General features: G+C 43.0%; 1 protein-coding gene across 2 annotated transcripts in view; it reads left to right on the forward strand.

Moving 5' to 3' along the window:
• SLC12A4 (solute carrier family 12 member 4) overlaps positions 1-25,308 on the forward strand; it is a 103,800-nt gene that overhangs the window by 62,624 nt on the left and 15,868 nt on the right. Inside the window, exons 4-16 of one of the 2 annotated variants that reach the window (XM_006019070.3) lie at positions 2,886-3,032; positions 6,200-6,254; positions 6,752-6,882; positions 8,058-8,299; positions 9,459-9,673; positions 11,661-11,825; positions 11,925-12,023; positions 13,611-13,668; positions 14,181-14,355; positions 16,482-16,600; positions 17,454-17,552; positions 18,141-18,260; positions 19,006-19,110. In XM_006019070.3, the coding sequence (XP_006019132.2) occupies positions 2,886-3,032; positions 6,200-6,254; positions 6,752-6,882; positions 8,058-8,299; positions 9,459-9,673; positions 11,661-11,825; positions 11,925-12,023; positions 13,611-13,668; positions 14,181-14,355; positions 16,482-16,600; positions 17,454-17,552; positions 18,141-18,260; positions 19,006-19,110 (1,730 nt within the window). The remainder of the gene's footprint in view (positions 1-2,885; positions 3,033-6,199; positions 6,255-6,751; positions 6,883-8,057; positions 8,300-9,458; positions 9,674-11,660; positions 11,826-11,924; positions 12,024-13,610; positions 13,669-14,180; positions 14,356-16,481; positions 16,601-17,453; positions 17,553-18,140; positions 18,261-19,005; positions 19,111-25,308) is intronic. The other variant, XM_025198431.1, reaches the window with a different exon arrangement.

The raw sequence follows: 25,308 nt of genomic DNA on the forward strand, positions 1-25,308 counted from the left end.
CCCTACACCTCCCACCCTCCCTTACAGCCCACATACCCATACCCAGCCCAGCTGAGCTCTGCACTCCCACTGCCCTTCTGGGGGGAGTAGGAGGAGGGGGAAGAGTTTCCCCATGGCATGGAACAGAGCCTCCCCCTGTCCTGGTGGGGGAGGAGTGGGGGGAAAAGTCCGCTTCTGAGGCTGGGCAGCATCCCATACAGCCCCAACTCCCCACCTTGTAGTGATGGGGGAGAAGCAGGGGAAAGAACCCTCCTCTGGGGCCAGGCAACTTCACAGAGACCCCTCCCCACTCCACTGCAGTGGGGGGAAGGAGGAGGGAGAAGAGCCCCTCCTAGCACTGAATAGGGCCCCCGTCCTAGCCCCATGGTGGTGGGAAAGAGGGAGGAGGGGGAAGAATTCCCCTCTGGGGTTGAGCAGCCTTGTGTGCTGGGATTCCCAGCTGTCGGGGAGCCACTGGGGTGGGCCTGCCGGGGACTGAGCCTCTGGCCCTGAGCCTTCAGCAGGCTTTTTGCCCTCTCATGCCCCACCTCCCTGTGCTCCCCAGATGAGCCTGCAGCTGTGTCCCATGGCCAGCACCTTTGCCAGCCCTACTCCCTCCCTCACTGAGGGGGCCTTGATCTGCTCCCCCACACCTCTTCCCTCCCCCATGTCTCTTCCCCGCATAGACTTACCAGCCAGACACTGCTCTCCAAGATATCAGGCTACATTTCTGGCCATATGCATGTTGTGGCTGCGCATGTGCACATGGCATTTATCGGTGACATTATCAGCTACACTGGTCAAAAAAAGCTGATTGCCAGTAGTGTCAATTTTCCTTTTATTGGTGCTGATCCAATATGGACCGATATATTGGTGCACCTCTAGTATTAAGTGTTCCATTCTTTCTTCACTGAGGTCAGCAAGCTGATAAAAACATCCACATGGTATTTTCTTTTTTTCTGAGAACCTCATAGCACATTAGCAAATAGTATTCTGTCCCTTTTTTTACTTGAAGACAGGTGCTGCTAATCAGGATGTTTATGTACAATGGTAGTATTTCTTAGCAACATGAGAGAGTACTTTTTTGGTTTTCCCTAAATTCCAAGCAAAAGCCAATATATTTCTTTGTAAAGCAGGAGGCTTTGTCCCTGTTAAAGTTGCAGTACAATAACCAGTTGTTGTACAAATAATGGATTTAGATTACCCTTCATATAAGGGGCCTTGGTGTAGTAGAGTAATGGCTACTGATTCCATCATAACTTGAATGCATTGTTTTTATTTAATGGAACAACTTTCTGCTTGTATTGGGTTACTGGCATTTGAAACTGAATAACAGCTTAGCTGAGCACTTGCATCTTCAGCTGAAGACTGGTGCTTGTAGTAATTTTCCTGAAATTCACTGGAAGCAAAATATCGTCAGTGCAACTTGGGATTTAAATTTTATTTGTGGAAACGTGTGCAGTGAGATGAATCAGTTTGAAGAGCAGTGCTGTGTCTCATGTTTCTGCTTTTTATACGAGTTTTTGTTTTACTTTCAGAATCAACCAGAGAAAGCCACGGAATTTCATTAGCAAAAGTCCCATAGGATTTGGAACTTCACAATTGCTGTCAGAGATGGGTGCACTAATGTTAGGAAGTGTAGGATGTAGCTATGTTGGTCTAAGGACATAGGCAGACAAAATTATTTGGGTAAATCTGATATCTTTTATTAGACCAACTCAAATAGTTGGAAAAAAATTCTTCTTTGCAAGCTTTTGGGCACAAACACCCTTCATCAGGCTGAGGAAATATACTGCAGATGCTTCCTCAGCCTGATGAAGGGTGTTTGTGCCTGAAAGCTTTCAAAGATTTTTTCCAACTACTGTATTTGAGTTGGTCTAATAAAATATATCAGATTTACCTAAAGAACCTTGTCTGCCTAATGTTAGGAATTCTTTCTGTAAGGCATTGAAAATGAAGCCATTGCAAATGGCAGTGTCAATTTTGATACCTTAAACCAGGGATTGGCAATACACTGGATCTGGCCCATGGAGCCACAGGGCTCTGCCTCTGCCTGTGTCCATGCTAATGCCATGCAGCTGGAAGCTGCATCTGTGCTGTGCACTTTCTTCAGCATCCCTTCTACTCTTTGGCTGCAGTGTAAGCACAGCGTCTAGTTGGTGAGGAGCAGTTCTGCACCTGGGAGGCAGGAGAACATGGGGAGAAGCAGTGGCAAGGATCATCTTCCAGCTGGTGGGGAGCTACACTGGCACTGGAGGAAGCAGCAGCAGCACAGGCACATTCCCCAGTCACCCAGCCTCTTCCTGGCTGCAGGCAAAGCTCCCTTTATGCTGCCAGAGGTACCCAGCGTACTTCAAACTGGAGCTGGATTGTTCCAGCCCATGGCTTTTTAAATGTTGCTGGCCACTGCTCTAAACAGAATTCTTATTCTCTTTTCTCTTATCCAAAGATCAGGAAAATATGCAGTATGTTCACACTAAACTGTTTCCAAAACTTCTGATAGTTGTGTCTTTAAAAATCTCTTTTTTGGTGTGAAACTTGTGTGTAAACTTTTGATGGGGGCAGAAACCATCTCATCCTGTACTCATGTAGGGCTTAGTATAGTGAAGTCTAATTCAATTTTAGAAGCTCCTAGGCATGATAGCAATACAAATAATAAAAATATACATTCAGTTGGTTTTCATTAGTGCTGACTTTAGGAATCCTGGTATAAATATGGTGACAGTTGGATCAATTTTTTTTGATTGATCAATGTCAAGATGTTTGGAAGTCTGGCATTGCAGCTTATACTTCTGTTTGTAGTAATCTGCCACAGCACACTGCCATTTGAATAGCTGCCATTAGTTTTTCTCAGTTCTACACCTTTCTCCTGAGTTAATTAAAGAATATTGATGATCTATTTTCAGTCACCCAGCATGGGCACCCTGATGGGAGTGTACTTGCCATGTATGCAGAATATTTTTGGGGTTATTCTCTTCCTTCGATTGACATGGATGGTAGGAACAGCAGGTGTTCTACAGTCTTTCCTGATTGTCTTAATCTGCTGCTGTTGTGTAAGTATATGATCACATCATATTTATTTATTTGATTTATATTTTGCCCTTCCTTACAAAACTCAGAGCAGTTTACAGTAAGAGAATCAGAATACTTATAGAACAGGACAAAATTACTTAAATGGAATTAGATTATCAACAGAAGAGAGAGACCCTGCCCTAAACAATAGCTCACCCTAGCTTGTTTGCTAAATGTTTGTTCAGATAGGCAGGTTTCATAGCACTTCCAAAAGATGTTCAATCTCAGGCTCTGATGAACCTCATATAGTCAGGATGCATCTTTTGTGAAACTTGTAAAATGCAGCTACGCATGAGGGCTGTGTGAAGTTTTGGTAGCTGATTCGATTCAGAGGAGATTCAGCCTGATTTGGGGGTTGAATCTCTGAATCCAAATCAAATTAGGAGACCAATTAAAAGCTTTGAATTGATTCCAAAAAGCTTCAGAAAAGATTTGACTGCTTCGGAGATTCGGCCATAGACTAAACAGGGAGCTGACACAGTTGCCTCCAGTTGGTAAGTCTGTTGGGGTTGGGAGAGGGAGGAGGGAAGGGGCGTGGGGGAGGGAGGGATTGGGGCTGGGACTGAGACAAGCTGCCCAGCCAGAGCGGGGTGCAGGGAGGATGTGGGTGCAGCTCCAGGCAGAAGGGGGCGAGCAGCTGCAGGGCAGAGCCCCTGCTCCCAGTACTGCTGCGACCGTGGGAGCAGGGGCTATGCCATGCTGCCACCTGGAGCAAGCCATGCCTGCATCACACCTCCCCACAACGCCGACTGGACAAGTGACAGCAGGGCATGGCACCCTGTGGCTCCCTCTGCCGGGGCAGAGGCATGCACAGCCAGAGGAGCCATGAGAGAACGTGGCTGCCCTGCCTGGCCCAGCCTCCTGCCACTTTAAAAACAAACAAACAAACAAAAAAAGTCCTGTAATCACTGGCTTTGGCAGCAGGGATCAGGGCCTCTGAGGGATCATGGCAGAGCGCCTCCGCGCAGTGCAGGACACTGGGAGGCAGCAGGGATCGTCCCCATGCTTATAGATTCATAGATGCTAGGGTCAGAAGGGACCTCAACAGATTATCGAGTCTGACCCCTTGCCTGGGCAAGAAAGAGTGCTGGGGTCAGATGACTCCAGCCAGATGCCCAAGGTAGGGGAGAGCACCACCTCTGTTGGAAGCCTATTCCAAATTTTGGCCACCCTAACCATGAAGAAGTTTTTCCTGATATCTAGCCTAAATCTGCTCCCTGTCAATTTGTGACCATTGTTCCTTGTCACCCCAAGAGGCACCCTGATGAATAGAGCATCTCTGATTCCTTGTTGCATCCCCCTAATGAATTTGTAGATGGCGACAAGATCACCTCTCAGCCTTCTCTTACGGAGGCTGAAGAGGTGCAGGTCCCTTAGTCTCTCCTCATAGGGCTTGGTCTGTAAACCCTTAACCATATGAGTGGCTCTCCTCTGGACCCTCTCGAGGCTATCCACATCCTTCTTAAAATACGGTGCCCAAAACTGGATGCAATACTCCAACTGTGGTGTGACCAATGCCACACAGAGGGGAAGAAGTATCGCCTCCTTGGTTCTATCTACACTGTCTGGGAGGTGGGGCAGCTTCACCTGTCAGCCAGAGAGTGGCACCACGCAGCTCCAGTAGCCCCAGATCCAAGACAGTGCACAGTGCCCTGCTGAGCCATGCTGCACCCGCACAATGCAACAGCTGCTGCGTGGGTGCCAGGCGGAAGGGCCAATCCCTGCTGCCCCCCATTGCCCCGCATTCATTTGGGGGGGGGGGGGTGGGGGTGTTCTGCCATGAGTGCCCAGACCCCCCAATCGCTGCTGCTGCAGCTGGTGTATGCAGGGTTTTTTTTCCCCCAAAGTGCTGGGACTAGGCTGGGGCCAGGTGGGGGATGGGGCCAGGCAGGGCAGCCATGGGGGCTTCTCCCATGGCTCCCTCCACCCGGCAAGAGGCAGGCATAGCTGGAGGAGCCATGGGAGAACCTGGAGCCACCCGGCTGTACCTGCTCCCTGGCCAATTGGAATCTCTAAATCTCTCTGAATCAGTGTCGAATCTTCTGAAGCCAATTCAGCTGAAACAATTTGAGACACTGAAATCTCTGAATCGAATCACTGTCCTCCAAATCATCCGAATCCAAATCTAAGTCAAATACTTCCCTATTCGCACAGGCCTATTACACATGTGTATGCAACTAAGGTTCAGTCTGTGGCAGAAACTTTTTGCCAGTATAGCTATTTTTGTGGGGAGGCACGATTTTTTTTAATAACATTTTTATTCAAACAAAAGTCCTAATAAAGATACAGTTATGCTGGCATAATTTATTTTGCTTGGGAAACTGAAATAAGCTGTACACAGCTATGCTTTTGCTAATATAAGGCTGGGAACAGACCTAACACTAAATTAAGAAAAATGCCAGACTTACTGCACAGGAGCTCACATATGCTGAACTGATATAACAGTTTGTCTCTCCAGCTATATTGGAGCTAAACTGTTGTAACTTTTTGAAGCTGAATTAAACAAATCTAGTGTTACAGCACTCTAAGCTTGCAGTTAAAGCAGAGTCGATTAAACAGATGAAATTATTACAGGTTTAGCTTCTGTGGTGCTTAGCCCATTCCTTACACTAGTGATTCTCAACCAGAGTGATGTGGCATGCTGTAGAGATGTGCAGTTACCTACATAAGATTCACAAGATAAAACCAGAGATTGAAATAGACATCCATAGTGTCAAAAACATTCTGACCTGCTGTGCTCTTGTTTTGTTCTTTGCAACAGAAGAGTTGCTTTATTATTTTTTCCATAGTCAAAAAAACAAGTGAAAGGTAAAAAGCATTTTCCGAGGGGTGCCTGGAGTCTAATGAGGTTGAGAACCACTGCGTTATACCACATGTCCAAGCAACACTCATTTCCCACATGGAGAGTAGAATATTATAATCTTTACATTTCTGTTACTGTCCTGAACCCTTATTTTGTTTTGTGGCTAGAAAATGCCCTGTGGCAGGGGAGAATATATAGAAAGACATACTATGAAAGCTGTATTTTATCATGGCATGTTTTCCTTACTGTTTGCCTAATTACCTTAACAGGAGAATTAAAAAGAGTAATTATAATTTTGAGAACTTTACATGGGTAAATTTATATTTGTTACCTTGTTCTCCACAGACTATGCTGACAGCCATATCAATGAGTGCTATTGCAACTAATGGCGTTGTTCCAGGTAATTAATTAGTGACCTTCTTATTTGGTGCAGTTTTTAAACCAATTTTGACTTACCCTTCCTCTTATTATCATAAACTGAATGGTAGACTTTCAGATGGTGATGAGTGCATTGTAGTGTAATTAAATTTAGACTTTTTGCCTTCTATTGAAAAACAGAATTAAGTAATAAAGGAAGTCATTATCCAGATAGGTCAAATAAAGTATCGTGTTGAACTTTTCAAGTGTTAAAAAGTAATTAGAGCCTTAAACCATGACTTTCGCTTAAAAATATTGAGGATGTGTTTGTGAGGGTTTTTAAATTAATTTGGATTTTTTATTTCCCTTGTAGTTTTTGTAGTCTTTATGGTGGCAGTTTATTCACATTTACAAGCTTTCCTCCGATTACAGTGAGGATTAATAGGATTAATTTACAATCTCATACATATGTTCTGTATATTCTGAAATGTCAGATTCACAAGTGGTGTAAAAATATCCTCATCCTTTCTTATCTTGTAGCTGGTGGCTCCTATTTCATGATCTCAAGGTCTTTAGGTCCAGAGTTTGGTGGAGCTGTTGGACTGTGCTTTTATTTGGGAACAACATTTGCAGGAGCTATGTACATACTTGGTGCCATTGAGATTTTATTGGTGAGTGGTAACGCTTATATGACAAGTTACTTTTAGAAAACACCGCAACATTCCTGCCCTTGAGGACAAAGGGGCAGAGATTGAAGGCCTGTGTTTTCAAGGGTGACTTGGTCTGTTAGGGGCCCAATTCCATACTTTCACAAGTTGTCTAGCGTTCTCCATTTTGAAGTCAGGCTTCTTTTGAGGTGTGCCATTTTAGATATAAAACTTTGAGGTTCTTCACATCATTACTTTAGAAAACCTAAGTTGAAGTGTTTCAATATATCACTGTCAAAGAGAGAATGAATTGGATTGTAGGGGAAGAACTACAAAACTGTCCATTTTCAGATAATACCTGGGTGGGTCAAGTTGCAGGTTAGGATTCAGAATGGGCTCGAATTAATGGAATGAAATTCTGTAAAGACAAATGTGAAGTCCTGCACCTAGGATGGAACAGTCACAAATGCAGATCAAGGAATGACTGGTGAGACTACAGCACTGTAAAAAAGGATATAGGAGCTATAGTGGACCATAGATAAATCCATCCTTGTGCTCAAGGAAGACATGGGCAAGCTAAAAAGAGTCTATCAGAGAACAACAAAAATAATTAGAAGTTTAGGAAAAATTATTTACAAGAAAAGGTTGAAAGAACTGGAATCTAGTCCACAGAAGAGAAGACTGAGGGGAAAATTTGCTAAATTTTCAAATACCTGAAGGTTGTCAATAGACTATTCTCTGTGGCCACAGGAGACAAGATGAGGAGTAAGGATCTTGAACTGTAGGAAGGGAAATTTTGGTTGGATTTGGGGAAGAACTTTAACTATGATGATGGTTAAGTATTGGAACATAGGGTTTTGAGAAGTTGAAATCTCCATCCTTGTAGATTTTAAGATGGTGGTTAGACAAACTCTTGTCTTGAATGGCTCAGACAGTGATGGTTCTGTCTTGAATAAAGAGTTGGATCAGATGACTTCCTGGCATCTCTCCAAGGCTTATTTTTCTATGATCCTTAAACACAGAACTTCCCTACAGGGTGAAGATCCTTTCTCAAAAGTATTTTATGAATGGCAGCTTGATTTATAATTTTTTATATAAAGTGTGTGTTAAAAGCAAATGGGAAGGAGCAAAATGAAATGGTAATTTAAACTCTTAGTTGTGTTATTACATCAATGTAGCATGCTTTCTTGCTCTTTCAGACATATATTGCTCCACAAGCAGCAATCTTTCATCCTACTGGTGCTCATGATGCATCTAGTGCTATGCTGAACAACATGCGAGTTTATGGAACCATATTCCTCATCCTCATGGCTGTGGTGGTTTTTGTAGGAGTAAAATATGTTAACAAATTTGCTTCTCTGTTTTTGGCCTGTGTAATAATATCCATATTGTCCATTTATGCTGGAGCTATCAAGTCCATCTTTGATCCACCTGAATTTCCGTAAGTAATCTTCCTGCCTGGGATACATCAACCTGTAATTAAGAAAACAAACCAAAAACAAACAAACAAAAAGCCTTTACTTACTATAGAAGTTTCTTTAAAATTATCTAGCTAATATGTGCTGCATGTGCTTTGTTGCTCTAGAAATCAGTTATAGATGAGTGACTTAAATGTAAGGTAGCTGCAATCTGAATTTAATTAATGTTTTCTGGTAGAATTCTGTGTAACAAAGCTTCTTAGGCTAAAATGAAGTGATCCACTGGATTCTTTAACTAGGTTTGGTAGAATGGTGCCTTCTCCAGAGCTGAGGAAAGGTTTGGTGGAAATTAACACTTTTACTGTTTCCCCTCCCACAAAGAGCAACTCACACCCTAGTACCCCACATGACTCCCCGGGCAAACTCTGTTAATTTTACAGAGCAGAGTTATTTGGGAGCTTTGGGTGCAGGCACTCTTTCTGTGATGCCATGACAGGAGCAGTGACTGGGTCCTAGTGCCCTCCTGCCTCCTGACTAGTGTGGGTCGTTCTGGCCCACAGCCAGAAATATTGCTTACCTCTCATGTCGTGGAGTCAGTTGGGCTCATCTACCTTAATTGCTTCTTTGCCAAGTATGAAGCAGCGTGGAGTAACAAGTAGTGTAAAAAGATGGTTGGGTGAGCGGGGCATGAGTTCAAGCTACTGCCTAAGGGGGATGCCTCCGCCTCTCAGCCCCACTCTGCTGCCTCATGTACTTTCTGGCTCCAACCTCATGGCAAACAGCTGTGGCACAAGAGCATGTGTCTATGATTTAATGACATTCTAGGAAATGTAGTTTGTAGAGCAGCAGTGTAGCTCTCTGCAGATGCCGCCAGTGCTGTCAGTGGTGGCCAACAGCAATTGGGGACCACCCGCAGACGCCGCTGGCAGTGTCGGTGACAAGGGGGGAGGGGTGGTGAGCAGTGACCCCCCTCAGGCGCCACTGGCAATTTTGGCAGCACCTTTTTGCAGAGGGTGCACCCCCTATGCGTCGCCAGTGCTACATGCTACCCATTGCTGGAGCGTCCAAAGCCAGAAAGTAAAAAGAAGGACTGCCATAGGTGCACACCTGGCCAGTTACAGCTGGGAGCAGCCATCTCTGTGTAACACAGAATCCTAAATTACTTTCTCCTTTCCCCTTCAGGATTTGTATGTTGGGCAACAGGACTCTGTCAAGAGATCAGTTTGATATTTGTGCCAAAACGATGGTTGTGGACAACATCACTGTGGTCACCAAGCTTTGGCAGCTCTTCTGTCATAATTCAAACTTTACCACTGATAACTGTGATGAATATTTTATGCTTAACAATGTTACAGAGATAGCAGGAATTCCTGGAGCTGCAAGTGGGATCTTAAAAGGTATGATGGCAAGTGCTGCCGCATTAAAGGAAACCCTCTTAAGTGGCAAACAGAGCAACTGGAAAAGATTGTTCTGCTCAATGCTGGTGCTAGAGGGAGGCTAGACTAACTAATTCAAATTACAGTGAAAAAAATTTGTGGTAAGACAAATGATACAGTCCTTTAAAGAAAAGATAGTATTAATCGTTTTCTTTTCTGATAAGAAGATTGGCTTTTGTGCACTAAAAATGACTGAATTGGATCTGCACATGTGATATCTTTCAATAGAAAACCATCTACAATGCACCATAGGATAAATTACATGCCATATTATTTTCAAAAGAATGTTGAAGGATCTGAATTAGAGCACAGCAGGAGCATTTTGCTTAATAGATCTTAGATGGAAGGAGCATAGAAATATATGCATGAAAGTGATCTACTGACTTCCCTGCTTTCTGCAAGTTTGCAGCAGAGCTTTAGAATAAAATCTGGGGCTCAATGAACAACTGTTCACCAGGATACCCTGGGAGAAAACTAGAAACAATGGCCACAAACTCCTGGAAGATAGTTTCATGCTGAACATTAGGAAAAACTTTTTCCAGACTATGGAACAAGCTCCCCGTAGAGGTGGTGCAATCACCTACCCTAGAAGTCTTCAAGAGAAGACTGGATGGTCTCCTGGCTGGGGTCACCTGACCCCAGATGTCTTTCCTGCTCATGCAGGGGTCTGGACCTGATGTTCCTTTGGGGTCCCTTCCAGCCCTATGAGTCTATGATTCTACAATTATTCTCCTCTATTCACCACTTAGTAAGGTCATATCTGGAGTATGGTGTCCAGTTTTGGGCCCCCCTCTACATAAATGATGTGGAAAAATTGGAAAGAATCCAGCAGAGGGCAACAAAAATGGTGAGGGGGCTGGGGAACATGACTTATTAGGAAAGACTGAGATAACTGGGCTTATTTAGTCTGGAGAAGAAAAGACTGAGAGGGGATTTAATAGCTGCCTTCAACTCCCTGCAGGGGGGTTCTAAGGAGGATGGAGCTAGACTGTTCTCAGTGGTGATAGATGACAGAACAAGGAGCAACGGTCTCAAGTTGCAGCAAGGGAGGTTTAGGTTGGATATTAGGAAAAACTCTCTCACTAGGAGGGTAGTAAAGCACGGAACAGGTTATGTAGAGAGATGGTAGAATCTCTATTCTGAAGGCAGATTTTTAAGGCCAGGCTAGATAAAGCCTTGGCTGGGATGATACAGTTAGGGATGGTCCCATTTTGAGCAGAGGGTTGGACTAGATGACCTCCTGAAGTCCCTTCCAACCCTAATTTTCTATGATGCTATGAAAATAGAAAATAAATCAGTTTTAAATTTTAAAGGGTACAGGTGTCCTCATTTTCACAAGAAACATTAACACAGCTTCTAAAATAGATACAGCGCGTATTCCATGCAGTGTCAAAACATATTTAAATGCAAATCAATGCAGTGCCATAATTTTTCTACTTCCTAAAGAATAAATTGGTTTTTGGGCAGAAAACTGGTCAATCCTACCTCTTCAGGTTTCCTTAGTTCTTATGTATATGAATGCTGTTTTATTTGATTTGTGTGGCAGTATTGCATTTATCTTGTATTGGCTACATAAGTTGTATCCATGTGGCAAATAAAAATGAAATTGCATTTGGTGAATGAATACAATCAAAATATAAACCCTTCTAGTCTTATTTATTGGTGATAATTTGAAGATAGTTGTAATTATTGTCAGATTGGCAGGAAAATACAGCCTATAATTTTTTTTTCTGTTTTGGAAGTTGAGTGTATCTAGTGTTGAAATTATTGTAACTCATTAAATTTCAGTCTTTGAACCAAGGACTGTGCTGCTTTGAGCATATCACTTAGTAAGTTGGGTTTGTAATCGTGTGTCCTAAATGTCTGGTAATAAAAACATGTTTGTGTTAACCTTTCTCTCTTTTTTTCTTTCCTGCTCTGTTCCTGTGATATCACTTCTTCATGTCAGATAACCTGTGGAGCAATTACTTGGAGAAAGGCGAAATACTGGAGAAAGCTGTTCACTCATCACTTGATGTACCTGGGCTGAAAAGCAATCTTCATCTTTATGTGCTTTCTGATATAGCCACTTCCTTCACAGTCCTAGTTGGCATCTTCTTCCCTTCAGTGACTGGTGAGAATACTGGAAAGAGACACATTTGTAGGCTTTTTATATTTTTCTTTGCTCTTTTTGTTACTAAATATATTTTACTTAAACTTAATGTTTGTGTAGGGATCATGGCTGGTTCAAACAGATCAGGAGACCTCAAAGATGCACAAAAATCTATTCCTGTTGGAACAATTCTTGCTATCATCACCACATCATTAGTCTGTATCCTTTTAAAATTAGAATAGATTTTTAGCACATTCTAAATGACTCAGTTGAACTTTTATTGTGCTCCTAGTTCATTGTACTGTCCTGTGAGGACTAAAATACCACTATAAACATCACATGTCAGTAAAACTCCGCTCTGTGGTTCAGCTGAAAATATTCAAAATTTGTGCCTCTTTCCCACAGCATTCTACTTTAATTTCTGGATTCTGCTCTTTGCCATTTGATTAAAACAAACTCATGGACTCTGTGGCATTTTAGGTTGGCTGAAAGCTGGAGACATTCATAAGAAACAGGGACAGCCATTAAGATTGGAAAAGACTTTAAATAAAAGAATCTCTGAATTTTAGTTCCTTTTTCTAAAAGAAACAAGTCTTTTATTTTTAGTAACGTGTGGGGATTCTGTGTTCTCTTTCACATAAAGTGAGTGTTTAGTAATGGAAAGGGCATGGAAAAGGCTGAAAGATGGCTAGGGATCAAGATGCAGTTGCTGTTTTATATATTTGAGACAAATGTTCAGCAGTAGAAAAGAGGAAGGGGTAAAGAATGCATTAAAAGGGAAATCAAAAGATATAAGGCTGGTGGCAATGGAATTTTATAGCCCCCAGTGTGCCAGGTATCTTAGGAATCAGAACTTGTGGAAGTGGTGATATCTTTTATTAGACCAACTAGATATTTGCAAAAAAAAATGTTCTATTTGCAAGCTTTTGGGCACAATCACCTTTCTTCAGGCATAGGAGAAAGCAAAGATTATAAAATTGTTCCTAGGTAGAAATGAAAATTCATATTTCACAGGAGAGCTGAAGGTATATTAAGAAAGCTGACACCCTGGCTCCTGTCCATTTTTCCAGTGAAATCTGCATGTTCACAGAGCTCAAATTGCCTCAATACAAGATAATTTCCTGCCCAGGAGAACTTTCCATCACCCCAGACTCCTGTGAAATATGAAATAATAACCAGAAGGAAACATAACCAGAAGGAACCTCCAGAACAGGAGACTGTTCTAACTTTTATCTGAGCCCAATTTGCACAAAATGAACTATTCCAACCAGGAGATCTTTATATACCTTCAGCTCTCCTGTTAAATATAAATTGTCATTTCCACTTAGGAGCTATGTTACAGCTGCATTTCCCTCTCCTTCTCTTCCTCTCTCTCCCTCTCCCTGCCTTTCCCTCCCTTTCTCTCCCTGTTTCTCCCCCCTCCTTCCTCTCTCTTTCTTCTCTTTCTAGATAATTGAAGCTTTTTCTGCTGGATGACTCTCTTCATAGCTAGACATTTATACGCCATCCACTGGAAGGTTCATAACCTAGAAAAACTTTTAGGACTAGTCAGGCTCTTTCAATATTCTTAAAAACATAAAATAAGAAAAACAACTGTGAAAGGTCCTGGGATCTAATGTCTGGTGTTATGCCTTATTGAGAGTTAAACAGTGGTTTAACCAGCAAGCTGAAATTGTTTACAGGTGTTGTATGTAGCCTAGGAATTAAACCCCTACCATATTTGAAATCACTGGTTTAAAATTTGTTTGAATTTATTGCAGCCATAATAATAAACACCTACTTTCCTTAACATATTTTGTATCCAAGACTTCAGCTGTGTGGTATTATTTGGAGCCTGCATAGAGGGTGTGGTTCTTAGAGATAAGTAAGTAACCATGAACTATTTTACCATTTTAGCATGTTTTGTGGTGGGAGAAGATTATTCCCTGTTTTTTTGTATTTTTCTGCTTGTCCACTTAGTTTGCCAAAAGGCTACAGTCTGAAATGATCCACCATCACTATTGCTCTATGTTGGAATGCCTGATATTGGATTGTATTAAGTATTCTGTGTTTAACAGTGGCAGTTATATGTCTAAAAAGCTCAGGGAAAGAAATCTGAAGAACATTGCTAGTCAGGGCTTTATCAGTACAGCTCAGTTTATATTACAAATTGCTTCTCACCAGGGGAGGATGCAAAGTAGTGCTCAGATAACTAAGTGATAGACACAACAAATTGATGTGGAAGTCTGAAGTATTTAGGAATATTCCTCATACTAGAGTTTCTCTTCAAGAAAACATTCAGTTTTGTTTAAATAAAATCTTTAAAAAATATACTCAAATGAAAGCAAATGCAGTAATAAAAAAGTTTCCCTTATGGCTGGCATTTCTTTTTTACAGGTATGGTGATGCAGTGAACAAGAACTTAGTTGTGGGCACACTCTCTTGGCCCTCACCTTGGGTCATTGTGATAGGGTCCTTCTTCTCTACCTGTGGAGCAGGTTTACAGAGCCTCACTGGAGCCCCACGACTGCTACAAGCCATAGCCAAGGACAACATTATTCCTTTCCTCTGGGTTAGTATATATTAAAATGGGGGCTATTTTGTTTTTTGGTTTTTTTGCTGTATGCAGATACCATTCACCCTGTGGCCTAGCCAACCATAAGAAGTTATATTCCTAGAGACTGGAAGAAGGAGATCTGAATTTGCATATGCCATAAACTTGATACTTCAGTCAGCAGATCATTTGAGAGTGATAAAATGTTGAGGACTATGCACACATAACATAGGCAGCTTTATGTAGAGAAGCATAAAGTGATTAAGTTAATGATGGAAACCAAGACCCCTGGCAGACTGCAATTTTTATGTGATTAACATGTTAATTACACAATAAATGTAGTATGTGCCATATACATGGTTTTTAAGATGCAATAAAATGCCAAACCAACCACAAAGATGTTCCCATGTAACACAGAACATCTTTGTGGTTGGTTTGTATCATGCTTATTTTTCAGTGTATGCCATATAGGCATCCAGGAGCAGTGTGCACAGCCCAGCTGCATGTGAACCTTTTAAGCATGTTAGCCTGTGGGAAGCTGCCAGTGGTGCTTTTGGGCTACAGTAAGCCTTTTAAATGTCTCAGGCCCAGAGAACCTGAGACCAGGAAGACTCCCTTTTGTCAGACTCCTACTGCTTTGGCTCATTTAAAATGTAGATATGCAGTTGGGCCCCAGTGGGTAGCAGAATCCCAGGTTTAAGTTTCTGTTCTCCTCTGAGCCTGAAATGATGAGGAGCTTCTCCCTGATGTTGGGTTCCTGGCACCCCAGGACTTTTACAGAGTACTTTATTAAGGTCCTGCTTTGCTGTGAGCCTACTGGGGAGAGGTCAGTCTTTCAAGTTGCTGCAGGTAGAGGCAGACCATGCAACTGGGATCAGAGGAATTTTATCCCCCAGTTCCAAAAGCCATGCTTCCTGCCATTCATATCTGTTGTGGCCGGATGTGTGATCGGGTATAGAATTCCTCCGATCCCAGTCATATGACTACATTAACATCTGCAAGGGGGCCATGAATAAGGAACCGTTTTAGAGTCAATGGCCATTACTCAGAAAGACAATTGAGACATGAAAGTGGAAGTATGAGATACAAGAACTGAAAGCACAAGCTGGAGGAAATAATTTGACCAATGTGAAAACCCTAGTGAAGCCTGTTTATATTTTGTGCTGGTTTTGCTGTTTCTCTTTAAATGTTATTACCGTAATACAGAAGCTGAAACACTTCAATAAGGCTAGAGTCTGAGAGACATATTTTTGGTTAAATAAATAAAGGTGAGAAAAATTAGGTCTGTACAAAAATTTGGAAGAAAGGGGATCAAAAGATGGTACCATGTTTAAGTGCTACAGGAGAATCATGATTAAAGCTATGTGAGACACTACAACACTAAAAACATATAGTCAAGAAGAATTTTAGGAGGGATTGGTTAGTAAATTCCCTAGCCAAGCACTGGGAATTGTTTGTATTGAACACTTTAAAGCATGGGGACTTTGAAAGAGCTGATAATCTTGCTTTAATGTTTTCTTCGCAGGCTTCTGTTAAGTATCAAGTGACAGCCTGTGCCATCAGAGAGCAGTCCCAAGAGGGACATACTTCAGTTCTTCTACTCAGTAACCATTCTCTACCACTGTTCCTGAAGAATTAGGAAGAAATCCCCTTTTACCAAAACTGAGAAGCAAATATTGAAGCAGTAGCTACTTTTTAGTTGTTGCTTGCTGTGTGCAGGCTACCCCTTTTACTTAACAATTCCCAAAGCAGGAAGGAAACATTCTCTTTTTCCCCTAGAAACTGGGAGAAAGAATGGGACAAATATTTTATATTTTCAAATATTGTTACCTGAATAGTCTTTTAAAAAAGCAACATTTTAATGGAAAAGTGTGTTTTTTAAAGAAGGACTTGGATGGTTGTTTGGTGTCTTTATTAACAAGTCCAGCATCTAATTCAGTGGCCAAGAGAGAGGGATTGAAATTAGCCGGACCCTGTCCTACTTTTTAAATGAAAGATGAAAACATAAAGCAAATCCTGCTGAGGTAAAAAATACAGGCTATTTTCAGTCATTATTAAAACCACTTATAAGCAATGCAACATTGAACAAAGTATCAAATGTTATAGTACAAGTCAGTAAATATCCCTGTTTTCTTTTTGTTCAGGTTTTTGGTCACGGGAAAGCAAATGGTGAACCAACATGGGCCCTTCTGCTAACAGCATTAATTGCTGAACTGGGAATTCTTATAGCTTCCCTGGACATGGTAGCTCCAATTCTCTCAATGTAAGTGTCAGTTTTATATATGAATCACAAAATAAATAGGATCTCCTTTTAGAGTTGTGCTACTTGTATTGATTTTTAGAAAGTTGTGACTGGAACATAAGATCCATTTGCTTAATAAAATAATCATCCTGATGTCCAGCTACATTCACATGTAAAGTCTCTTGCCTGTGGAGTGCATTGTGGCTAAGTACAGATGTCAAAAAGCCCGAGGCTGAATTGATTCCATTTTTGCAATTTAGTCTAAGCTTCATGGGATTGAATCAATAAGCAAGTGAATAGACATTCACTTTTGATTCTGGAAATGCAGCCACATGCCTGCAGTGGCCCAGGCCAAAAGCTGGGGGACCCTAGAGCATGCCTCCCTTCTCAGCTGGAGCAGACAGCTTAGGCCATGGTTAGCCCGCTCACCCTGCAAGGAGGGATTGTAGGAGAGGTGCAAGGCATCCTGAGATGCTGGGGGACTGTGAGTTAACTTGAATCTGGAGTGGATCTGGGACAGACGTTCAATAAACCTATTTAGCCTAAATCAGTTATGGCTGATACTATACCCATCTAGGTTTATCTTAAACTGGTTTGGTCCATTTTGAAAGTTATTTATGCGCAATGAACATCTGTTGTGTTACAGATTTGAACCAGTTTCCAGTCCCTTATACCAGTTTATGTGTAATTTGTGCCCTTAGCTTGTGAGTGGATGTTATTTTTGCCAGACTTGGATTGGTTAGAGGTTTAGCATCATTAACAAGGCTGATTGTGTTATTTGTGTATGAGAGAGAGAGAGAGACACTCAGACCTTCACAGACACAGTCTGCATAAAAAAATTCTGAATGTGTTTACTAAATTGTTCCTTCCCTAGGTTTTTCTTGATGTGTTACCTTTTTGTTAATCTGGCATGTGCAGTACAAACCCTTCTTAGAACTCCAAATTGGCGGCCCCGATTTAAATACTACCATTGGTAAGCAAATGAGTTGGTCTGCTTTTTTTTTTCTAGCCCATATTCCTTAGTGTGTATGGAAGAATGCCAACCCTCCATATAAGTGCAGGAGCCTTGTAGGGGAGAGGGGGTGATTAAGTGGTCTCTTCTTCTGGATAGAGATATAAAATGCAGCTTTAGTTCTATAGTTTATCCTGGCACCCAGCATGAGAAATAGTCCTTCTGATCATGTTAGGCTGTTTGGCAAAATGAAACAATGATGCCATGTCTTGAGGCTGCAGAGATTGAGGAAGGATCATTTATGATTCACATAAGTTCTTCCTACTATCTGGTAGTGTGAAGGGGATGCAGGAAGAAAATCCTGTGGTGTTTAGTGTGGATCAGAATTAAGATGTTTAAGGTAGCGAGAGTATCCATTTGTACAACAGAGTATTGCAACAGTGATGAGGGGGAGTGGATAGAGTGTATTTTGCTGTCGTTTAGTTCATAAAAAAATCAGAGGATGAAAAAACCTTTTAGGGGAAAGGAACAAAAACAATGCATTTGCTTTTAGCCCTCCAACCCCCAAATACTTGCCAATATTTTTTGTTTTTTTGTTTTTGTTTTTAGGGCATTGTCATTTTTAGGCATGAGTATTTGTCTTGCATTGATGTTCATTTCATCCTGGTATTATGCTCTGGTGGCTATGCTTATTGCAGGCATGATTTACAAGTACATTGAATATCAAGGGTAAGTGTTTCTAATAGAATGGGATAAGGAGAAAACAACATATTTCTTTTTTTTAGTAACCTATCTTTAGATTTAACATTTAGTGCATGGATTGCCGTAGCCTTGGGATCATGGCAGAGTCATGGAATTTTTTTTCTTTGTTAGAGTATTTTTGCAACCACTTTGCAAAGGAAGGCTTTAAAAGATTTCCTTTATATGCATCTGCAGGGTACCCCTAGAAATTTGACCACAGAACTTGGAGGCCCCTTTGTCCATCTGTTTCCTGGCTGCTGTTTACTTTCTTGACTTACATTACTGGCAACAAAGGAAGCCTATGGGTAGGCCTCTCCCAATGGCTGGTTCTCCCAGCCTTTATGGTTTATAAATTGGTCAGGTCAGAAGGGTTGACCCATTATAATGGGAGTAAGGGAGCCAGCATACTAAACTCTGAAACTTTGCTTGGAATACAGTAAACTGTTATAACATGGTATCAGACTGGTAGTTTGCCCATATAATTTCACTGTCATAACTTGTGTTGTCTATGTATGTGGGAGATCTCGTTCACTGAGAAGTTTTTTCTTTAATAAATTGTAGGCTAAAAAACTTTAGGCCCTACCTTTACATTTGCTTGAAATAAATTTACCTTTCCATACATTATAGGTACCACAACCATAAGCTTGTTGAAAAATAACCAATTTTCCTGCCATAGCCAAGAAATTGAGCAATGTTAAAATAATCTAATTGCTAACATTTGTGTTCTTTATAGTGCAGAGAAAGAATGGGGTGACGGTATCCGAGGTCTGTCACTCAGTGCAGCCAGATATGCCTTGCTCCGACTGGAAGAAGGACCTCCTCACACCAAAAACTGGAGGTATTCATTTTGATATGTAAAATGCAGCCATTGCCCAGCTTCTAGGCCTGTGTATAGTGTCTAAAACAATAAATTAATTACATGCAAAGATTAGATTGATCCTGAAAAATAGTTTTGCTGCCGGGTCATGAGAGACTACAGGGCTGTGGGAGCGGGGCTTAGGGGGCTGGGGGTCCAGGTGGTCTATTCCTCGCTCCTCCCGGATGTGGGTCATGGGCTGAGGAGGGAGAGACAGGTCGAGGTAGTCAACCAGAGACTGCAGCACTGGTATCATTGTGAAGGCTTTGGCTTCCATGATCACAGCCCGCTCTTTGGTGAGGGAGGCAGTGGTCTGCTGGGAAGAAACGGCCTACACCTCACTCTACTGGGGAGGAGGTTCTTTTCAGCCAGACTTGCTGACCTCCTCGACCGGGCTTTAAACTGAGCCTGCCAGGGGATGGGGGGAGTACCGCCACTGCAGGCCCACTGGGCAGCTTTTGTAAACCCAGCAGGCTAAGGCACTCTACCCCAGCTCCAGAGTGATCCGTAGGGAAGGCAAAGGCCCCCAATGAGACACTTATTTACATGCCTGTACACCAATGCCAGGAGCTTGGGGAACAAACAGGAGGAACTGGCCCTCCTGCTCAACAAAAAGGATTACGATATCATAGGGATAATGGAGACCTGGTGGGACTTCACCTATGACTGGGCCACAGGTATAGACGGCTATACCTTGTACAGGAGAGGTTGTGGGGACAAAAAGGGTGGGGGGGTAGCTCTCTATGTCAAGGAAAGCTGACATTGACACCCGGGGGGGACGATTAGAGACTCTCTGGGTCAAAATCCTTGGCAAACAAGGCACAGGGGACACAACGGTGGGAGTCTACTACAGACCTCCTATCCAGGATCAAGAACTTACCAGGAATTTGCCAGGGAACTGGTTGAGGCTGCATGTTCCCGGCGCATGGTTGCCATGGGAGATTTCAACTACCCAGACATCTCGTGGGAAGAGCACTCGGCCACATCCGAACAGTTGCAAAGCTTCCTCATGTGTGGATGAGCTCTATCTGACTCAAGAAGTCTATGGACCAATGAGAGGCAAAGCACTGCTTGACCTGGTACTGGCAACAGGGGATGACGTAATCAGTGACCTAATGATCGAAGGGAAGCTGGGAGACAGTGACCATGAGCTGATCATCTTCACCATCCACCATAAAGCTGGCAAGTCAGTCAGCAAAGCAGAAGTCATTGACTTCAGGAAAGCTGACTTTCACAAGCTCAAGAGGCTTGTTGGCGAGGCCCTAAGGGACCATGACCCAAAAAGGAGGAGGGAATTTAGGAAAAGTGGTTGCTCCTCAATGGAGCGATCCTGGAAGATCAAGCAATGTATTCCGTCTCAGAGGAAAGGCAGCAAAAGAGCACAGCAGCCCCCTTGGCTCTTCAGGGAACTAGTGGACCTCCTGCATCTAAAAAGAAAGACCTATAAAGGATGGAAGGATGGATTCACCCCAAAGGAGGAGTACTCTGCACTGGTTCGGACCTGTAGGGAGCAAACCAAGAAAGCCAAGGCTGCGACTAAACGCCAACTGGCTACACACATGAAGAACAAGAAAAAGTTCTTTTTTAGATATGCAAGGAGCCGGAGGAAAAGCAAGGGTAACAATGGACCCCTGCTAAACCATATGGGTCAATGACAACCGACACCCAGGAAAAAGCCAACCTGCTTAATGAGTATTTTGCATCAGTTTTTCACCAGCCCCAAGGGATGGCCCTGCTCAATACAGTATGGGATGGCCAAAGTGAGGGAGATCAATGTTGAACATGTGAAGGAACACCCTGAGAGGCTGGAGACCTTCAAGTCATCTGGGCCAGACAGCTTACACCCCAGGGTACATAAGGAGCTGGCAAGCAGCATACCTCTGCCACTGGCACACATCTTTGAGAACTTGTGGTGCTCAGGTGAAGTGCCCAAAGATTGGAAGAAGGCCAGTGTGGTGCCTGTCTTCAAGAAAGGGAGAAAAATAGATCCAGGGAACTACAGGCCCATCAGCCTGACCTCTGTCCTGGGGAAGATCTTGGAAAAAATCATCAAAGAGACCATTCTTGACAAACTGGCTGAAGGCAACTTCTTGAGGTATAGCCAGCATGGGTTTGTTGTGGGTAGGTCTTACCTGACCAATCTCATCATCTTCTATGACCAGGTGACATATCACCTGGACAAGGGAGAAGTGATTGATGTCATATATCTTGACTTTAAAAAAGCTTTCGATCTGGTATCCACCATTGTCTTATAGAAAAACTGGCCAACTGCAGCCTCGGCTACATCACAGTCCACTGGCTGGGGAATTGGCTTCGTGGTCGGACCCAGAGAGTGGTAGTTGATGGAAGTCAATCATTGTGGTGCGCCGTGACAAGTGGAGTCCCCCAAGGCTCTGTCCTTGGACCTGTTCTTTTCAACATCTTCATTGATGATGTGGACATTGGTGTCAGAAGTGGACTCGCCAAGTTTGCTGATGACACCAAACTTTGGGGTAAAGCATCCACACCTGAGGACATGATAGTGATCCAGGCCACCCTTGACAGGCTCGGAAAATGGGCAGATGAAAACCTGATGGCCTTCAACGCGGAAAAATGCAAGTTATTCCACCTTGGGAAGAAAAACTTGCAGCATGCTTATAGGCTTGGCAGTGCTGCTGTTGCTAGCACCATGGCTGAAAGGGACTTGGGGGTCATGATTGACCACAAGATGAATATGAGCCACCAATGTGGTATTACAGCCAGCAAAGCGAGCAAAACTCTGGCTTGCATCCATAGATGCTTCTCTGGCAAATCCCAGGATGTCATCTTCCCACTGTACTCAGCCTTGGTGAGACCACAGCTAGAGTACTGCATCCAATTTTGGGATCCACAATTTAAAAAGGATGTGGAGAAGCTTGAGAGAGTCCAAAGGAGATCCACATGTATGATCAGAGGGCAGAAAAACAGGTCTTATGATGAGAGGCTGAGAGCTATGAGACTCTTCAACCTGGAAAAGCGCAGGCTCCGGGGGGCCCTGGTGGCTGCCTATAAGTATATTAGGGGTATGCATCAGGATCTGGAGGAACGCCTGTTCACCAGCGCCCCATGGGATGACAAGGTCAAACTGTCACATACTCCTACAAGACTGTTTCAGGCTGGACATGAGGAAGAACTACTTTACTGTCCGAGCCCCCAAGGCCTTTAAGAGTCAATTGGATGTTTATCTTGCTGGGATCCTGTGACCCCAGCTGACTTTCTGCCCCGGGGCGGGGGGGTGGACTTGCACGTCTTGTAAGGTTATCTTGCTGGGATCCTATGATCCCTGCTGACTTTCTGCCCCGGGGCAGGGGGCTGGACTCGATGATCTTCTAAGGTCCCTTCCAGCCCTGATGTCTATGAATCTATGAAAAGTAGGAACTTTAACCTAGATCTCCTACAATGCCGATGTGTCTCAACCACCAGGGTATTGGCTGTTCTGCAGGTTGGGGGGGAGGAGAGGGAGAGGAGAGCGGGGCAACATTCTCTTAAGGGAAAATTTAGGTGCATAATTTCTCTTGTGCTCATGCACACATACATTTGACAGAGTTCTTTAATTTTCCTCTGGATTATCCAATTTACAATTTTGATTTACCTGTCTGTTCATTATCTTTATCTGGTGTTAAGGACAACATTCCCTTATGTTTGTGAATGGTTTCCAGCTCTCATTACAATTTCTGATTTTCTTTTCCATCTCATACATAATAGTTTTCCTTGTGGATATTAGGACCATATTCAAGTTAAATGACTGTGACAGGGTGCCGTCTGCATTTTTTGTAGGCCGGTGAGTGGACACCTGTCAAGTCTTGCAGAATTTTCCTCCCCTGAAAGGATATTATAGCAGTTTAAGAGCCAGTGAGGTTTAAGTGCCTGTCTTTTAAATGGGAATTGATGTGCAGGAACTTATGTATAGTGAGTATGAAAAACTAGCCATATTGTGTGCCTTTTCTTGCCTTTGGTCATAGAGTCTTTGCCCAGGCTCTGCATAAGTTCAGGGGCTGGAGGTAACATAAGTTCAGTGCTGCAGGGATCCAGGGACCCTTATGCTTTGTAGTACTACTGCAGAGAGGTTGCTTGCTGTGGTTCCAGCTTTAAAAGCTGGGTTAGTGGCCAAGAGTGACTTCTCTCGATCTCATCTGTTTTATAAGCTTAAAACTAGATCACATAGGCCAAGTGAATTTTGCACGGGAAAAACAATTCTACAGTTGGTAACCAGAAAAAGCAAGTCACAATGGGGTAAGAAATCCTAATTAACTGAGAGTTGCATATGTACACTTTCCTCTCTCATCACTGCTGTTCATAGCACACCTCAGCCTCTAAACTAGAAATATGTTACAGGCTTACCAAGCAATCTGCTGCCTTTTCAGAGGAGTAGAAGCCTACCTTGTGACATACCCCAACCCCAGAGGTATACTCCTGGGGCCTTGTCACACTTTCAGGGTTACTCTTCAGTCTCTCTCTTCTGTCTGCTGCTTGACTGTTGAGAACAGAATGAGATGCACCAGAGGTCACCTCCCTGACCCATGGTGCATCATCTTTACCTGCCTCACCAAGGTCTTTGCCAGGTCTTAGCAGAGGGGGTTTTCCAGGTAGAAAAATCACACTGTTTTCTGGTCACCTGCTCAGAAAAGACAGATTTCCCCTTCCTTGGAAGAGACCTGCCTGAGAATAGGTGGGTTGTAAAAAATAACAAAAAGATTTATTTTAAAAACAAGAGAAAATGTAAGAAATCAGTAACCGTATGTTAAGACATAGACAGGGATATAAGAATAAACAAACAAAAGGAAATATTAGAACAGTAACCTGTTCTTACCCTGCCTCTTACATCCAAGAATGCAGTTGTTACTCAGCCCACCAGCTGAGGGACTCTAGTATTTCCCTGTGGCTGGGAAAACTAAAGACAAAGATTTGCTCTCCAGGCTTAAGTATTGTTTCTTATCTGTCCACTTACATATGTTACCACTGGATTCTTGGAGAGTCCACACTATGCCTGTAACTTCCTGCCCCACCCAAAGGTGCATGTTTATCAGACTAAAAATCTTTCCTGGTTTAAGTATGACTAGGAGAATATTTTTATCCTTTCAGATATATCCCAAAGACATCGTCTCATTTAATTTCCCCACTACCTCTTTTCAGGCACTTAGTCTTTGAGCCTCTTCTAGCTGTGAAACTCAGTATGCAATTCTGGTCTTATTATAACTTATAAGAAATACATTTGATATCAAATACCACAATGCATATAAACACAAGGTTCATATAGATGAATACAGCTTACTGTCCCTTCTCCACTGAGACTACATGAACCATATTAGGAAAACAAACTCAAGAAACAATTTGAATTATGGTGGGGTTTGTGACACCTTAAATAAAACAAACTGTCTTAAAATTCATGGTGATATTGTTACCATATTTTGAGTTCTGGGAAAAGAAAAACAATGACTGCCTAGTGCTGTCATTCAAGATGCATGCAGCAAGTAGGTAGAAACCACTTGTCTATTTTGAATGTTCTTAATTTCCATGGGTTTGGTACACAATAATTATACCATCTTACTGCATAAATAATGTATGTAATCTACAAACATTGGGCAGATCCATGAAAATCCTCCCATGTAAGTAAAGTACTAATGCACATCTCTTAAACTGAGTACGTGAATTTTTTTTAATACTAAGTTCAAAACTGCATAAAACAGAGGTGGTCAACTGGGAGTATAAGTACTCCTGGGGTGCTTAGAAAGGTGGTCAGGAGTGCGGGTGGGTGGGTGGGAGGGGATGGAGTATGCCTTGGGGTGTGGCAGCATCTCCCTGGCCCGTTCCCACACTTTGCCTCTTACGAGAGGGAGGGGGAGGGGCACACCAGGCACCTTCAGCCCCACGCAGCATATCATGGTGCTTCCTGCCCCCACCCCAGCTTGCTCTCCTGATTGGCTGCTGAGCCACCACCCTCAGCCAATAGCTGATGGTGAGGAGGCGCCATGGCCACCTTCTTCCCACAGAGCCAAAAGGGTCTGAATGGCGGGGGAGAGAGGAAGTACATTCTGTTCCCACCCCCCGGTGGCGCATGTTTGGCCAGACATGAGGCCTGTCAGCAGCCCGCAGAGCTGTACATGCTAGCGCCTGTGGGACAGCGGTGTAGGGTGTGGTGCATGGCCAAGAGCGGCGGCGGTG

The sequence above is a fragment of the Alligator sinensis genome, unplaced genomic scaffold (assembly GCF_000455745.1).
Source record: "Alligator sinensis unplaced genomic scaffold, ASM45574v1 scaffold97_1, whole genome shotgun sequence".
In the NCBI taxonomy this organism is placed as follows: domain Eukaryota; kingdom Metazoa; phylum Chordata; order Crocodylia; family Alligatoridae; genus Alligator; species Alligator sinensis.